Here is a 19,350-nt window from a genome sequence, read left to right as displayed (position 1 = left end):
TTTATAGAAAATATGTCCTTCTTAAACTAGACTGCAAGCTTTATGAGTCTAAGGACAAAATTATCTAAACTTTGTCTCTCCCTCCACAAATCAAACAGCAGAGCACAATACTGCGCACACAGTAGCCATGTAATAAGTGTTTCTTCTATTGAGTTGAAACTCTCAGTTTATCAAAAGTTGGTGATCTAATTTGTGATTTGTTCAATATTCCTTATTTTTTAACTCTCTTTTGCCTCCATTTAGGCCAATAAGCTGAAAGGAAATGTAGAATGAGGATTTGATTTGAACAATGCCTTTATGGTTTCCCTTACTCAGCCAGACAGTTGAGAGTTGGCTTTGTTTTAACGTTGAAGTAATCTAGTTAATTTTCTTTTTAGTTCAATTTTAGGGGAAATGATAGTATTTATTTAACACAATGACATCTATCTATCTATCCCTATCACTCAGCATATTGGCCATGCTATCCTAATTTCTTTATGTCTAAACTGCTCCATGGTTTAGCTTGGATTTCATCACATAATAGTGACACTGTCATCATCCTTTATCTCTACTGTTGGTGGCAATAACCATCCTACCACGCTGCTTTATGAGGCAATAACTTGGTTTCCTCATTTATCCACTCAGGAACTGGATTATTACCTCATAAAACAGTGTGATGGTATAATTATCAATTAAATTCTAGCTTGTTGAAATTCTCCCCCCAAAATGCTTCTCCCCAAATCCCTTTTCCTAATAGATCTTGGCAATCATTTTCATACTCTAAATTCATGAAATTTTGAATATAGGAGCTAAAATCTATAATATTATTATTTATTAACAAACAGGAAACCTAGAAATACCATAATGTCATTGATTGTTTTCTCCACAGGTTTTATACTCTGCTGAAGCACAAGAACTTTTCTATGTTGTAAAGGGACTAAAACCTTATAGGATATACAATTTCACCATTACTCTCTGCAATCTGATAGGATGTGTTACCAGTGAGCCAGGAATGGGTCAAACTTTAGCAACAGGTAAGCAAATTATAATAGACTTTTTAAAATGCCTCTCATGTATCATTTTCTACTTTGACTTGCTGTTTGATTTTTATTTTTTTTCTCTCTCACATTTTCCAGCTCTATTTTTTAAAACCCATACTGCTTCATTATCCTGCAGTTAAAAATATAGATAATTGAAACTTGAAGGATGTTGGAAGTAAAGGAAATATGACTTTCAAAATAGCTACTAGGGTTTGGATTTGCCTATCTTTGACGCAAGAGTTTACATAATAGTCTGTTGATTTCAAAGGCAATTGATAAGCATTTATTAATCACTTACCATATTCCAGGCATTGAATTATGCTATACTGGGCATAAAAAAAATCAAAAATGAAATAATCACTGTCTTCAAAGATCTTAGGGAATAGAAGGGAACCACTTATGTGTGCATAAACACACGGACATATACAAATGACCATATACCCTCATATCTGTACATATTTATTTATGTGTATATATATATATATATATATAAATATATATATATATTTATATACACATTATCTCTATCTGGGATAGAGCATAATGGTACTTCAATTTCATTAGTACAGGCAACTCCTGGATAATAAAACTTTCTAATAATGAGATAAGCACTTTATCCAAAACTTTATGTTCTTAGAGGATTGCCTTAGAGTACTGCAGGATTATTTGCCAAGGATTGCATATCTAGTATGTGTTTGATGCACGATTTTAACTCAGATCTTCCTGGTTATGAGGCTGGGCCAGTACAAAATAATTAATGTTAGAACCTGGATAACTATATTATGATGGTGCCCTTGACAGAAAAAAGTGATGTTTAGAACAGGGATGAATTTTGGAGAAAAATATAATTATTCCTTTTATATAATGATTTTCTCCATCATAGTTTTGATATATTGTAGATTGGTATAATAAATTAAGTGGGAATTTTTGGGGGGAGTTTTATGGAAGCCACAGATACCACAAAGATCACTATACTACAGAAAAAAGGTTAGAAATATAGAAATGTATATAATATATGTATAGTATTATATAATGCCAGCATATTTTATCTTTTAATACCATAATAATTCAGATGACTTCTCTGGTATGAAGGGAGGATCAAAAATTTATATGCATTTTTCAGGTCCTAGGGGTATAATTCTTCCTATAGTGTACAAGGGATAGCTGTAATGAGTTTTGTTTTGGACATTTTGAAGGGATATTCAGCTTCAAATATTTAGTAAACTGTTGATGTAGAATCAAAGCTCAGGAGAAATTCTGGGACTGAATATATAGATCTATGAGTCAACTGAGTATAAATGATAATTAAAACCATGGAACTAATAAGATTACCCAGAGAAAGTGTTAGATAGTAAAGATAAGAAGTCTCAGGAAAGAGTCTTGGAGGACAAAAAATGGGATATCCATAATGATTCAGAAATAGATACTATTAAGGTCAGACAAAAAGGAAAAGAATTGGGAACGAAGTCCTAAACATGTAGAGATGACCAAATACCCTAGTGTACAGAGTGTCAACAATGTCAGATTCTGTAAGAGATCAAGAAGGCTGACAATTGAGAAAAAGCCATCAAATTTGGCAATTAAGAACAGTAAAATTTACTTTATTGCTATTACATTTTCATAATTGAGTAATTTTAATTTCTTCAGTTACTCTTATGAAATAATACCAAAATTGTAAAATTTCTAAAAATCCTGTATAATTTACCATAGGCTTATATTGTTCACATGAAAAGGTTTTATTTATTTTTTCAAGGATGGATTAAAAACTAACTTAATTTGCATAGGCTAGTTAATAAGGTTTTACTTCTGATTAGGTAGGTGTCTTACTAACTTTAGCTAATTGAAATTCAGTAAATTTCCAAGTCACAAAAATTTTTAGTTGGCAGTCTAGTGAGGCTTAGTCTCCTGGTGCTATTTGAGAAAATGCCCAGATGTGGAAAGAGTAAGAATTGCTTAGAAGAATTGTATACTGTGCAAAAAACTTTATGTAACTACAAAAATATTCCTTAATGTCCTTTCTAAGTGGAATCCTTTTACTAATGGGCCCAGTGCTACAAGAAGGAAAATAGAGCAAAATCTGTTAATGCTGAAAAATTTAGGGTTTATTTAGTTGAGGAAATTTTTTTTTCAATTTAGCCAATTTTGTTTTCCTCAGATAGGTGATCTTTTATATAAATTTCTAAATCCTCTCTAAGAGAGAGATTCTTCCCTGTTATTGAAATTTTAATAATTTGAATATATCTTCATCTTACTTCAATATACCTCATTGTGGTAGTATTGACCCCGAGCTTTTGAAGGTCAAGTCTGAAGAGTATAAATTCTGGCAGATTCTACCAAGATAAAACAAACAAATTTTTGAATATGTATGCCACTTTTGGAGGACTAGCCCATCTAATCACAGAGAAGTTCGTCATCAGTAGAACAATCATCGATTTGGTTCTGGCAACCAATGGAAAAAAGGAAAATATAAAATGGGCTTCATTCCTAGAACGTCTGTTCTTGCTTTTGCAGTGATAGTTGCAGTGGGAAAAGGAAAAGGAGAGAATGTGGTAAGAGTAATGAAGTTATAAAAATAATAGATATCAATTTATTTTTTCACCAGTATTTCCCAATCTCATTTTCTCCTCATACATATATACATACATACATATATATACACTCACACATACATATACAAAATGTATGCATTGTATATATGTATATTCTCTTATAAGAAGTGACAAAATTCATTAAGATAATGAATTTTAAAATGGAAAAAAAAACAACTGAAATAGATATTGTTACTTGCTAAAGAGTATGTTTTCTTGATTCTTAATTAGTAGGAATAATGCCTGAGCTTCCAAATAATGTAGGAATTCCTCATCTAGGGCTTTTGCAACTTCTCCATCAAATGATTTTTTTGAGAGGGGAATAAGGTAAATTAAAAGCCCTTTCCTCTTGGTAAAATGAAAGATAATTGAAAGGACTCCCTACAATGATTATCTTAGGGGAAAAAATCCCTGAAATTTCAATACATGAAATTCAAATTTGTAAATACTTGCCAAAGAGATTTACATGCCAGGATGGGCTTTCATGGTTTATGAGATAGGTCAGCAGGCAAATTCAGGGGGCTGGGAAAAGTCATCCCTTGATGTTCATCTTTTTTTTCAGATTGTGCTTTTTTTTTCTTCTGCTGCTATCCTTCACACAGCTTTACCTGCATAATTTCTCATCTATAATATGGTACAGCCTGCTCATGCCTATCATGTACTGCTCTACTGCCCTTTGTGTGATTCTCAACTTCGACTTTTGAAAAATGGTGGTACTGCAAGGCTTGCAACCATGCAACAAACTGAAAGTATATTTGCCACACAAAAAATGGGTCTTTGTTTCAAAGAGAAGATTGGAATCATTAGAGAAATCATGCAATTTCTCAAAGACAATCTATTCCCCTTTTTCTTGTTCAATTCTGGGTCCAGCTTATTATCCATTTGTTATGTCTATAAAAGTTATATGCAGTCATGGGACTCATGAAATAAAGGAAGTTTAAACAATTTAAATCAGTGACTGCAATGAGGAGCCCCAAAGAGCACAGCAACTATCTTTTACCAGCAAACATTTGATCAGAGGGAATTATATAGTGAATATGGATTCAGAATGGCCCCACTTAAAACTCGGTCTCAGTTACTTATTGGCTATATGATCCTGAGCAAGTCATTTAACCTACAGTTTATACTTGTAAAAATGGAGATAATAATGATTCTTACTTCCTAGGGTTTTTGTGAGAATAAAATGAAATATTATTTACAAAATACTTTGTAAATCTTAAATGCTAGAAATAATATATATGAATGCTTATGAATTATTGTGAATGATCTCCTTGAAAGGCAGTGAAAGATGGTACTAAGAACAACATTTATTTAGAATACAAAAATTTATTCAGAATTAAAAAGGAGAAGGATGGGAGATTTGGATTATTGCCCCACTAAAATACAAGAAATCATTTTTTCAAGTAGCTGCTCACAGTTTGAATATATAAAGATGAAACTAATATGATAAATAGGCAAAGTTCAGAAATGAATCCATCACTGACAGTGCAGTTATACCTTTGTAAAGAACTTTTCATGATCTATGGGAGGAAATAGAAAAACTATCAAGTAATATAAAGGTTGGAATAGCAGATTTTTTTTTTAGTCTAAGGAAACAGAACAAAGCTAAACTGGAGTAAATACAATGATGAGGCTCTGAAGGAAAAAAAAAAGAGAACAGAATAAAATACTATAATTAAAACTGATGATAATAATAGCTAGCATTTTAAGGTCTGTAAAGTGCTTTACTTATCATTTATTTGCTCTTCTCAAATACCCTGGAAAGTAAATAATTTCATCTAGCCACCTATCCATCCATCTATCTATCTATCTATCTATCTATCTATCTATCTATCTATCTATTATATATATATATATCTATCACAGATGATATAGCTGAGATTAAATGATAAAGTAAGTTGCTCAGGGTTTCACAGCTAGTAAATGTCTGAAGCAGGATTGAAACCAGGATCTTCTTGACTCCAGATCTAACACATTATCCACTATGCCATTTACCACATTTAATTTCCAGAAATTGGTAATTTCATAATTATTCATTGATCTTCCTGCATTTTCAGTCAACCAAGAAGTATTTACTATGTGTCAGACACTGTTCTGGGCACTGGGGATATATCTCTACAAAATTTATATGGGAATAATCTGCTTATCTATCCCAGAGCATACTTGAAAAAGTATAAGAAAGTAAAAGAAAGTGAGTTTTATAGCATGGAATTTCTTAATATCAATTGAGTGAAAATAGAAGAAAATATAAAATATTGCTGTAATTCTTGTTGGTTGACTATGAAAGATAGAATTTGTTTTGTTAGAACAAAATATCACCTTAAAAGGTCTCATTCGATTACAATAATAGCTAGTACATGTATTTCTTTAGGGTTTGCAAAGTAATTTATAATATCCCAGTTGATCCTTAGAACAACCCTGGAAGATGGGTACTATTATTACATTTTCTTGATAGTATTTTATTTTCCTAAATAAATGTAAAAATATTTTTTGATATTCATTTTTGTAAGACTTTGTGATTTGAATTTTTTCCCTTCTTTCCCTTATCTCCCCAAGATAGTAAGCAATCTAATACAGGTTATACATGTACTATTTAAATATATTTCTATATTTATCATGTTGTATAAGAAAAATCAGACCAAAATGGAAAAACCAAGAGAAGGAAAAAAAGAAACAAACAAAAAAGGTGAAAATACTATGCTTCAATCTGCATTCAGCCTCCATAGTTGCCTCTCTGGATATGGTTGTCATTTTCCAATCCAAGTCTTTTGGATTTGTCTTGGATCACTGGATTGCTGAAAAGGGTTAAATCTATTATAATTGATCATCACATAACCTTGATGTTACCTTGTACAGTAGTCTTCTGGTTCTATTTATTTTGCTCGGCATCAGTTCTTGTAAGTCTTTCCAGGCTTTTCTGAAATCAACTTGCTCATCATTTTTTAATAGAACAATAATATTCCATTACATTTATATACCATAACTTATTCAACCATTCCCCAGCTGATGGGCATCTACTCAATGTCCAATTCCTGCCACCACAGAAAGAGCTGATACAAACATTTTTGTATATGCAGGTCTTTCTTCTCTCTTTTATTGTTTCTTTGGGATAGAGACCCCCAGTAGTTTCACTGCTGGATCAAAGGTTATGCAGAATTTTATAGCTTTTTGGGCTTCCCAGAATTGCTCTCCAGAATGGTTTGATCATTTAACAATTCTACTGACAACTTATCCAGTATTATAAGTACTATTGTTATCTCTATGGTTAAGAAAACTGGGGAAGATAGAAATTGCAATTTTCCCAGAGTCATAGACCTAGTATCTGAGACTAGTTTTGAACTTGTTTTTCCTGACACCAAATCCAGTATTCTATCTACTGTGCCACATAAGTGAATATCACCCAGGCATTTGTAAAAATCAAAGAAAGTTCCTTAAAAGGTGTAATCACAAATATAACATGTCTAAAACAGAATTAATAATCTTTACATCTCAAAGCCATTCTTCTTTTAAACTTCCTATTTCTGTTGAGAACTGCATTTCCTCCCCTTGAACATTATCCTAGATACTTTCTTCTAATTCATTCTACATATCCAATCAGTAGCTAACGCACAGAAGTTTTACTTTCATGGTCTCATATCCATTCCTTTCTCTCCACTCAGACAGTGTCTACTTTAGTTCAGGTCCCCCCCCCCTTTTTTTTTTTTTTTGTTTTACTCGAACTATTTGAGACAGTGAAGAAGTATGTGATGTACATGACTAGGTTGCAACATATCAGGGAAGAATTTTATAGAAGTTGCACAGAGGATGTCATTAAAAATATGTATAACTGGAAAAGAAAGTAAGTTGGTCACATACAAAGGATGAGAAATACCTAATGGATAGCTTGGATGCTTAGCTGGTTTCCACATGAAGTCAAGACATCTTAAGATAGGCTCTCCCTGTGGACAATTTAATGGTAGCATATCATCAGCAAGCTCTTATTATATTCTTATTTTGTGCCAGGTATTATGCTAGGTGCCATTATTGTTTAGTTGTTTCATCCCTGTCTGACTCTTTGTGACCCCATTTGGGGTTTTCTTGGCAAAGACACTGTAATGGTTGGCCATTTCCTTCTCCAGCTCATTTTATAGATGAAGAAACTGAGGCAAACAGAATTGAGGGACCTGCCCTGAGTCACACAGCTAGTAAGTGCCTGAGGCCAAATTTGAACTGTGGAAGACAAGTCCTCCTGGCTCTATACCCAGCATTCTATACATTATGCCACCTAGCTGCCCAGTTAGGTAGATTGGGTACTGTTGTGGGTGGTGGTGATGATTTGTCCTTCTCTCTTGAATAGAACCAATAATATTAGGAAGGTCATGACTTTCAAGTGAATTAGATTTAAATGAAGCAGGGTTTTGCAGAGTCACTAGCTTCACTTCCTCCTCCACAGCCATCTGGGGGCAATGACAAGGATAACTGAAGATGGCTGTGATGCAGTGAGAGAAATTGCCTTTTAACTTAAGGTGTTTCTTATGTCTTAATTTGTCCATTCGGTGACTAAGACTAGGTAAGAAATGATGTAGAGAATGGCCTTTTTTACCTATTAAAAAAAATCAATCTGAGAAGGGAAGACCTTCAGAGTTTCTGGTCAAAACAAACAACTATTTACATCTACTTTGAACCAACAGATCCCAAACAAAGATTAAATGAGCTGGGCCCTAATTTTGGCTAATCAATAGCCAGAGTAATTTGGGTTTTAGGTATGGTCCTTAAGAAAAAAAATCTAGCTCTTAAACCCCAAGATATCTTGAGAGGTATCAGCAATCACAATTTATATTCTTTTGGGCAGAGCACCCAGAGGTAAGGGTATGATATCCTATGTTGACAGAGGGAGAGGGAGAGGAGGGAAAAGGAAAGAAGAGAGGGGAAAGGAAAGAGAAAAGGAAGAAAGGAGGAAAGAAAAAAGGAGGGAAGCCTGACCAACTGGAACTGGCCAGTTAGGTCCTCAGTTTTACCACTTACTAATCTCAAAGATTTTTCTTAATTCTTGAAGAGGACTAATAACATCAGCATGATTTGCAGTGAATTATATTTAAGTAAAGTAGGGCTGTGCAAAGTCTTCTTCAGAGCCATCTAGGTCCAGTAGCAAGATATAGTTGGGACAATTGGAGATAGTCCCTTTAGGTACTAGTATGTGTGTGTGTGTGTGTGTGTGTGTGTGTGTGTGTGTGTGTGTGTGTGTGTGTATGTAGTCATTGTACCTGCTCTTGGGAAACAGTCTGCTGATGCAATAAAATACATCCATAGATAAGTAATGTAGGATATATATAAAACAAATATAAAATGTTTTTTTTATAAGGTAAGGCTTAAACAGCTAAAGGAATTAAAAAAATCTTATTGAAGAAAGTGACACTTGAATTGAACCTTAAAGAAATGTAGAGATTCCAAGAACCAGAGGTGAGAAGGGAGAGCATCCCAGGAGTTAGAAAAGAGAAGCACTTGATGTTCTTTGATCTGCAATATTGAAGAGGGTACCAGAGTAGATGACATTGAATTTTAGATTTCCTCAAAGTACATAAGCATATATAGCAGCTTTTTTGGGGGGTCAGAATTGATCTAAAATGTGCAGGAAAAATGTGCTAACAATGCTAAATAACCTTTGCAGGAAATAGAAAGAACTTGGTTCCATTAACTTCATTGCTTATCACTCACCATTTTCAAAAACCCTTTCCAAATTCAGATTCAAGTAGTCTTCTTTTTCTCACATTGTAAACTCCTTGATCACCAATATCTCATCTACTTTGGTAATGTCTTTAACTTTAGAGCAGAATAGGGGGCATCCCTATGTCTAAAAGCAAGTGTTTCTCACCTGCATTGTACCAATGTTTGCATTACCTTTAGCTGGATGCTTCAGTGATAGCACAGGAACATAATATCATACTTCTTCCTATTATACCCATTGTTCTGGCCTAAATTTTGTGTGTGTGTGTGTGTGTGTATGTGTGTGTGTGTGTGTGTGAGTGTTTTGCTGTACTCATTGAAAGAACATGAAAGTTTGCTTAGAATTTTCTGTTTTCTGATGCTCAAATGAAATGATTTACTTATTATTACTATTTAAAATGGGATTTTGAAAACCAATTTACAACCTCGTTTTTAAACTTTTATAATTCTTTCAGACCTAGTAAGATTTGCTAGCCAAAAAAATGAATTTATTTATCAACTCATGGAAACATTAGTAAGGACATAGCTTTAGTGGTTGTGATTTGATTTTTCATATAATATATGAAAATTTCAAAATCTTTGAGTCAAATGAAGGAAAAAAAACCCAAAACAAAAAATCGCAAGTGTTTACATCTCTCAGTCACTTACCTTACCTACATTCAGTTTCTCTCTTGTTTGCTTTCTTTCTCTTTGGACAAAATATCTTTCATGATTTTCTTTCAATGACTGGATGAAAAAATGGGATTATATTGATATTTCAAATGTAGCCAATGAAAATGATTACCATTCTAAAAGCCATAGTTTGGAGAAGACACATACAGGGATTTATATCATCATCATTCTTCCAGCACTTGCTTCTAGCCTGTCACTGAAGCAGGGTAGGTAGAATTAACTTTAAGGACATAATCACCATAAGAATGCAATTTGGCAATAGCTTCAAATATTAGAAATATCATTGATCCTTTTAAAAATGTCATAGTAAGAGAGCACATACTTCCTTCTCATATCTCAGTAGGAAATGGGAGAAGAAAGGCTTGTAAAGCTCCATCTAGATAAGTTTTTTAACAACTGATTAAATGTAATATGGTTATAATTGTCTCCTATTTGTCCTTTTCTACTTCAAAAAAGAATTAAAACTGTGATTGGCATTGATGGCACTTTTACTATGCATTGTATTACCACTCCTTTTCTTTTGATGGCAATTACAGGGTTCAAAAGCTAATTTGTGGAAGATAGTCTTCCAGGGGCAGCTGCATCTGGCCTCTTGGCAGACTCCTTAAGCAGTGGTATTGGAAGCTTTAGAGTTGCCTCTGGGTTTACTGGAGTAATGATGCTGATGGGCTGTCATAGGCTCCTTGATGTCATTTTCTCTTTGATTACCCTTTTAATCTAGGTAATTTGTGCATTTTCATCCTTTGTGAATGAGGTCCAGAGTAAACCCTTTTTGAGAGAGGCTCCTTTTTGAGCTCCATTCATATAGTTACAATGTGTCATTTCCTTTGCTTGTCATAAATCGGTCTTTCTGAGAAATATGGGCCACAGGCTTAAAACTACCCATATCCCATTAACCAGGTAATTAGTGATGCATTAAGTTTTCTTTCTGAAGCCAAAGTAAAATGCAGAGGCTGTTTGCTGCTGGGTTGAAAACACACATTGTTTTGCATGCATGTACATAAGTCTTTTCATTGTGAATAGGACCCAGAGTGATAAAACAAGCACTCTTAATATGTTAATTTATAATTTTAATTACAACAATCTTGTATATATAGTCATTAGTGAATACTAATATAAATATTTTTCTACCTTTTTATTCATAATGCATAAACCAATCATCCAGTTACTTCTCGGCAGTTGCCTGTTTTCGTTTCATAATACAATCTTTGTTCTTAGTTATGAATGCATTTTGTTCATTCCTGTCTTGAATAATCCCTCATTAAGCTAGTCACTTTCTGCTCCATGCTAAAAAGGAAAAATTATCATGCAAATGTGGCATGCCATATTAAAAAGCACATTACCAAACACTTTTGTTGCTGTCCTTCAATTAGTTTCCCTTCTTTGAATTTAATTCCATTTGTTGTTAAACTAGTGACTTGATGTATGGACTCATGAATCTGAGGCTGCTGCCAAGAATGTGGGGGGAAAAAGCATCAAAGCCTCTTCAGAAAGCTGCAGAGGCGAGCTGAAATGAATTTGCCTCACCTTTGACAAGAACACTTGAACAGCACTGGAATCCTCTGATGATTCGGCTTGGTTAATTATCCAATTATTTATTTCAAGAATAAAGGCACCATTTTACAATTAGAGAAGTGTATCTGAGAAGGATATAGAGAAGTGAATCTGAAAAATTTGGTAATGATGGGTCACTTAAGGAACTTCCAAGATGAGCAGTATCTCCTCAAACTTGGCACAGAGAAGGTTCTCAAGAAGGCTATCTGCTTCTTAGTGGGATCGTTCAATGATCCAGAGTTATTTGTTTGGTTCTCAGGACACTTCCAAAAGTGGATTATATTATTTGTTAGTCAACCCGGTGAATTTCCATGATCTTTAAGCTCTGTTTAAGTTGTATTTCTCTTGATTAAAAGCTTTTGGTTCAAAGCGATACTTTTTAATTGCCTAATGATATAAGTCAGTTCTTAGGAAAGAACCGCACATTTAGGAGTTCATTTGCAATATAACTGAAAAATTCATTGCATGGCAGTAAAACAATTTACTGTTAATTACAAGGAGAAGAATTTGCTGTAGCATGCTCCCAGATTGCCATGAATCATGCAGCACTCCTAGAGATTTATAACAGATGTGTAAGTGGGATGAATTAGCAGGGTTTAATAACAGAGACACAAATCATGCAGACTTCAAGGAGCTTTAATTGATATACTAGAATGTGACGGGCATGAATCACTCAGCCATTCAACAGCACTGTAACATATGGTCAGCTCAATATGCTGCATCTTAAATCGGTTGGTGAGTCGTTGGTTGGCCCATATGGTGGTGGCAATATATTTTTCACGATTTTTAAAAAAAATCTATTTTAAAAAAAGAAATATGATTATAATGAGTGCTTGTTATTGAATGGTTTCCCCAAAGACAGGCTGGGGTTTTGGAAAATTTGAAAAGGGCAGCTACCTCAAAGAAATTGTAGCTATTGGGTTTATAACGACATCATTGGAGACGGCAAGCACAGAAGTGACTGTACCAATCAGTGACCCAGCATACTTGAGGCCATGGTGAATTGTAGAGGACAACACAGCTGACAGTAGGGTAATCTGGGAAATCTCACCGGCGTGGTGGAGTAGCATGAATAAAATCTATGGTGTCAGTGTCAAGAGAAGTAGAGGAATGCCTATTTTTGCCTGCCAATGGAAAGAGAGATCCTTTAGCAGGAAATTGTGTATGTCCATATTGCTATAATTTGGTCTTTTAAGGGAAGTAGTAAATATCCCCACACTTTACACTATGTAATGTCCTCTTCAAGAGGATATCATCAAAGGGATACTGATAAACCATTAGATCAAAATAGCAGGATTCCCCTATAATTACTGAAGAATTATCATTTCAGGAGATGGAAACAGGTAGCTTGATAACAGTTTGTAACCTATACTGTAAACACATTTTTATTGGAACTAGAATCTGGCAGCTTTCTGAAAAGCTTTCGTAACATTAGTAAACCTGACAGACTTGAGAAAAGAGTATTGCAGCCTTAGAACTGTAGCTGCCAGAATTTAATGTCAACAATTAAAATTTATTTTGATCCTTACCTAGTGTTTATTACTGTTTGTATACACAACAGACCTTACTAATACAGAGATGCACTATTAGATGGAATTACCATCTGTTCAGAGTGAAATGCTGGCATCTGTCTTCGATTCTAAAGCTAAAATGATATTATTTCAAACAAAACAAAATTAACTGCTTTTTATTCACCAACTTCAATTGTGCATGTATGTATATCTGTGTGTGTGTGTGTGTGTGTGTGTGTGTGTGTGTGTGTGTGTGTGTGGCCACATAAGGAAAGGGCTTGTTTGCAAAGTTTTTAATGACCTTTGTCGCCATGTCTGCATTAAGATATATGGCTTTAACATAAGTTATATGAGCCATCTGTCTTAATTGGTCTTTTTGGTGCCCTCTTTTACACAATAGCATACAGCAATCATAGGCTTTTAAATACTGTTTTAGCTTTATAATACATTAAATATGTATTATATAGCAATGCATTAAAATAACATAATTAAAATATACAAAATGTGACTTTGAGACTATGAGGCTACAATATGCAAATTATTTTGACAGATGTGTCTTTACCAAATGTAACTGAAAAATAGATAAAAATTGTAGTTGATTCATTTTAACAAAGTCGCTACAGGTACTACAGTGACACCTTTAGGAAAATATATACCATATCTTTTATGCCTGGATATTTTTTAATTTCCCTAAACACTACGGCATATGTTAGAGATTTATGTATAACCTCCTCTCAATCTCTCTCTCTCTCTCTTTCTTGCTCTCTCGCTCTCTCTCTTTCTCTTCTTCCCTCTCTCTCTCTCTCTCTCTCTCTCTCTCTCTCCCTTGCTCCCTTGCCTCTCTCCTCCTCCTTCTCTTCCTCTTCTTCCTCTTCTTTTTTCTCTCTGGTTTCTCTTCTTTTTCTCCTTCCATCGTCTTCTGTGTCTCTATTTTAGTTTTGATCTCTGTTTCTCTGTCTCTTCCTGTCTCTTCCTTCTGTGTCTCTGTCTCCACTTCTGGCTGTGTGTCTTTCATATATCAGAACTTAAATTCCCTGTTAAAGATAATTTCTAGCTTTCTTTAAGGAAGGGAAAAGTGGTGAATCAAGGACACTGGCAGATACAATGCTAATGTTAGATCAAAGATGCCATTTTCTGAAAAGCAAAGGCTCCTATTCCATATATCACAAAATAATAAATTGTGTCACGCCAATGTTTAATGCGTGTACACAGTGCATTAACTGTAACTGTAGTACATTTATTTGTGCTGGAGGAGACTTGAAAATGATTAAAAAATCAATACTTCGCTGTCAGAGAAGCATGTGTTACGATGCATTTAAGTAGTTAATTGCATAAGCCCCATAAAAGCTTCAAGTTTGGGTAGCAGGGATGCCATAATTACAGTCCAAGCAGGTACCATTTATTAATGGTGGACTTTAAGGGAACACTGGTTATTGTCATCACCACTGGCTCTATGTACAGTTTAGAAATAATGGGCCTTCTACTCTCTCATCTGTGTAGAGAGAATGCCTGTGGCCCAGCAATTAATGAGAACCAGGGCCATCCCTGGTTTGCAGAAGTATAGATATTAGTGGACAATGTTCTGTTTATTGGCAGACTTGCTGTCAGGGGGAAACCTATAGGATCCTCTGAATTTTACAAGATTTTCCTTTTGGGAGGACCTGACTTGAGCATATAGACCAGATAGAAAAATCTTCATATTGTGTGTTATAACTGACAAACATTTGTCTATGTCCTTGGCCAAGTCCTTTTTTAGATTTCATTTTATAATATTTTTTTTTGGAGAGAGATGGTAGACTGTATTAAATAGAAGCATTTTTACTTGTGTCAAGAATACCAAAAAATCACCTGGTTCCTATTAATTGCCAAAGGATTCCTTTCACAATCTCCTGATAGTCAATTTCTCTTGCTCATGAAAGGGCTCTTTTCATTTGAATATCTTAACTTTAGCAAGTTGGTAACACCTGAAATATTGTTGGTAATACTTAAAATATTGCCATAGCTATGTTGTCTTCAAAGAAACTTTTGCCTCAAAATAAAAAAGATAAATTCTTTTTTTTTATTATATATATATATATATTTTATAATATTATCCCTTGTATTCATTTTTCCAAATTACCCCTCCTCCCTCTATTCCCTCCCCCCGACGACAGGCAATACCATACATTTTACATGTGTTACAATATAGTCTAGGTACAATACATGTGTGCGAATATCATTTTCTTGTTGCACAATAAACATTAGAATCCGAAGGTACATGCAACCTGGGCAGACAGATATTAGTGCTAACAATTTTCATTCCCCTCCCAGTGTTTCTTCTCTGGGTGCAGCTACCCCTGTCCATCATTGATCAACTGGAAGTGAGTTGGATCTTCTTTATGTTGAAGATTTCCACTTCCATCAGAATACATCCCCATACAGTATTGTTGTTGAAGTGTACAGTGATCTTCTGGTTCTGCTCATTTCGCTCAGCATCAGTTGATTTAAGTCTCTCCAGGCCTCTCTATATTCCTCCTGCTGGTCATTTCTTACCGAGCAATAATATTCCATAACCTTCATATACCACAATTTACCCAACCATTCTCCAATTGATGGACATCCATTCATCTTCCAGTTTCTAGCTACAACAAAAAGAGCTGCCACAAACATTTTGGCACATATATGTCTCTTTCCGCTCTTTAGTATTTCTTTGGGATATAATCCCAGTAGTAGCGCTGCTGGGTCAAAGGGTATGCACAGTTTGATAACTTTTTGGGCATAATTCCAGATTGCTCTCCAGAATGGCTGGATTCTTTCACAACTCCACCAGCAATGTATTAGTGTCCCAATTTCCCCACATCCCCTCCAAAAGATAAATTCTTACTACAAAGTTGGTAACACTTAAAATATTGTCAGTTATGCTATCTTCAAAGAAACTTTTGTCTCAAAATTAAAAAGATAAATTCTTACTACCATTTTTGTGTTTAATATTTCTATTTATTGAAATGCTCTGTTCTCATCCCAGGCAGTTTAAGACTTCACCCCACCCCACTTTAATTCTGAGATTATAAATTTCTTCATGATGATGCAATACCAATTAGATTATAAAGTCATGAATGATACCTAAAGGGGAATTTGTAGCATACAGAGATTTTTAAAAAGAATATTTATAAGACAGAAAACAGAAGTAGGATAAATTTTTTCTGGGTTGATGTAGGAAGACGTGCTAATGGTGCTAGTGTAAAAATACAAGAGCATTTTTTATTTAAAAGAAAAATGGATTAAGGTTTTTTTATGATCATCTTTAAACATGTTGGTTTCTGAAGGCAGTACTCATGTTTTAGATACTATCATAGAATTTAGGATGCTACAAATAACTAACATGTCATGGTAACAGGTGCCTTTTATGTGTTGCTCAGTCTGAACTGGAGAAAAAGGGTTGATTTATTACATAAGAATAGAATGCATCATTCTTAGTAAATTTTACTATATGTTGCTTAGAAGCTATACCAAATATCCTATCTGGTCATTGTGATACATTACATATGTAGAAGAAATTCTCTGTAACCCAAACTAATTTTTGTGATTTATTTTTATCTGGTCAGTTGACTGCCAAAGTACTCCTATACTGTAGGAGAGGGAGAATCTTAATTACCCCCATTTTGTACATGGAAAAAAAATCTGAAATTTATAGGCATTAAATAGTTTTCTTAAGATTATATAGATTTGGCACTGAAGTCAAGAACTGAAATCTTACACAACATAGTTGTAACCATTAGAGCATATGCCTTAATTTGCTGTGGGTTTTTTTCTTCTTGTTGTTCAGCCAGCAAATGTAGTTATTCATATCTCTAAACCCATCACTTAGTGATTTTGTGAAATCAGTGTACAATTTCCTCACTTTTTAGCTACTTCTCATGTGTGCTTTTCTAACTGCTTTAGAAATCTCTATGGTCTTTTCATCATTCTGCTTTTATGAGATTAGCCCAGTTAAATTGGTCTATAACTATACCTAACCCTCTCTTCTAGTCTTGGAGAAAACATTGAAGATAATGACTCAGTAGGGCACTTACTCTTTAGAACTAACAGGAATGGTAGAATCCTCTGCATGAGTCTGTTTGACAGACCAGCTGGGATTAAAAAGCCAAAGAATAAAAAAAAGTGTTCTGACTAGAGACATCCTCTGACATTACCTCCCTAAGGCTAATATAACTGCTTCAAAGAAAGATTTCCCCATGAAACTAATAGGTGGTCTCCTACTAGCTAAAATTAGAACACTTTCCACTAATTTTAGGGGGCTGTCAAAACCAATGGCATGTGCCATTACTGATAGGGACCATTTAAGCATGTCACCAATTGGTAGGTCATGCCACCTGTGTTAGAAGGTTAAATCAAAAATGGAGAATTGCTGGGAGTTTGATTTTTATGACTTACCTCCAAATTTATATTCCCAATCATAAAGAGAACATTGATTTTGATATACAAGAAGTGAATCAGATTATTAAGGCCACACAAAAGACTTGTTCAACATCTTCATTTTGCCAGTTTGATGGGATGATAGAGAGTTGCATCAGAATGTTGAGGACCAAATGAAGCATTGAAGAAAAGGCCACTGTGGACCATGGAACACCTGCTCAGTTATTGACTGTGTTTTTGCATACTTCCTCCGACTGTTCAGTAAATGAGGAGTCATTGAGATATATACAAAAAATGTGGATAATTTTGACAGTAAATTTAGCTAAATTGAATGTTTCTACAATCAAAAGTGTTACTTCTTGCACCCTAGAAAAGGGTCATAAAGTTGACAGCTATAGAGTTCTACCTTTGGGAGCTAACCTTGGTTCTACACATGGAAAGGACAAATAATCATGCTCCATAAATTACTTCTCATCTTCCTAACCTTTAATATCTAAAAGAAATGCTATAGGTGTAGACATTGAATGATTGCTTAATAGGGATAGCACTCTGTAGATAAAATGATTTTTTTCTCTCTCTCTCTCTCTCTCTCTCTCTCTCTCTCTCTCTCTCTCTCTCTCTCTCTCTCTTTTACTAGCAACTTAATGGTAAGAAATCCTGCATGGAACTAAAGAAAAAAATTTCTGAGAATTAGCCACTAATATAGTTTTTGCAGTGAATGAATGTTGTGTCCTGCTCTCTAGAGCCCATAAGTTGGGATGATAAAATGTATTGTTGTTTTCCAGAGCCCCTACACTGGGGGTGATTAAAATATACCTTCCTAGTGGAGCAGTGATGAGGTAGGACTCCTGAGGATGGTGGAAAAATAGAGTCCCTTTATTTCAAGAGCTTTCCCCTTTTTATAATGTAACAAAAACAACACTGCACACCACATAAACAACTTGCTATTGTACATAGTTTGCCACCTGGTATCACTCTGCTTCAATCTCAACACAGGTTGTCACTGCCCCTTGACTTCTCAGGAAGGCTGAGAGTTCTTAGGAGAGATAGGGAGCTGAACCAGACATTGTTAGCAGGTTTCCTCTGGGTTGAAGGGTCTTATACCTTACTCATAGCTTCCCTACTGACTGTAACCCTCTACAAATGAATGAGAAAATTAATGAAAGAAAATGAAGAATAAAGTGAAATAATGGACATGCTTGATAAACATTCATCAACTACAGTAATGGTATACCATGAATTACAATAACATACAGGACATAAATGTATCAGATCTTTTACTAAACTGGCTTATCTATAACCCATACTCCTTGTTGAATGTCATTTGGAATAACTAAATGTTTAAAATATAATTTCTAGATATGTATTTTACTGAAAAATTTAATAGCTTCTTTTAAAATTAATAAAAAATGAATGTGTTCTTAAGTTTTATTGAAGTAACTATGACAGTTATCTTAAGGGGAGGTGTTTTTCCCCCATTTATTCTTTCATACATGTACCTTGAGACTTTATGCCTGAGCTTTTGCAATAGCTTCATAATAATATTTGGGTTTATGATTTGTTATATTTTTATGTACATATATGTTTTCTTGTTAGCTAAAGTATAAACTGTCTGAGGGTTGAGATCATATCTCCACTGTCATCTTCACCCTCATCCCAGTTAGCATTTGTGTATAGTCCTTTAATATTTGCAAAGAGCTTTACAAATATTATTTCATTTGATCCCCTCAACATTGGCTTTGAACATGAATTTATTGATAATATTTGTAATTAGATGGTCAATATTACTAATTTGGAGAGAGTCATCAACAGCTTACAAAATATTGAGGCATAACTCTTAATGACAGTTAAATGAGAAAGGGATCATGCATTTATAGAAGTATCCTTCCCAATAAAAATCAAATTCTT

The 19,350-nt window shown here is 34.4% G+C and overlaps 1 protein-coding gene across 1 annotated transcript in view; it reads left to right on the top strand.

The window, feature by feature from the left end:
• Positions 1–19,350, top strand: part of USH2A (usherin) — a 1,025,480-nt gene that overhangs the window by 245,923 nt on the left and 760,207 nt on the right. The window contains exon 19 of the mRNA XM_074264677.1: positions 869–1,013. Coding sequence (XP_074120778.1) covers positions 869–1,013 — 145 coding nt within the window. The remainder of the gene's footprint in view (positions 1–868; positions 1,014–19,350) is intronic.

Source organism: Sminthopsis crassicaudata, chromosome 4 (genome assembly GCF_048593235.1).
Source record: "Sminthopsis crassicaudata isolate SCR6 chromosome 4, ASM4859323v1, whole genome shotgun sequence".
NCBI lineage: Eukaryota > Metazoa > Chordata > Mammalia > Dasyuromorphia > Dasyuridae > Sminthopsis > Sminthopsis crassicaudata.
The sequence above is the reverse complement of the archived record's forward strand: the minus strand, read 5'-3'. Positions and strand labels throughout refer to the sequence as shown.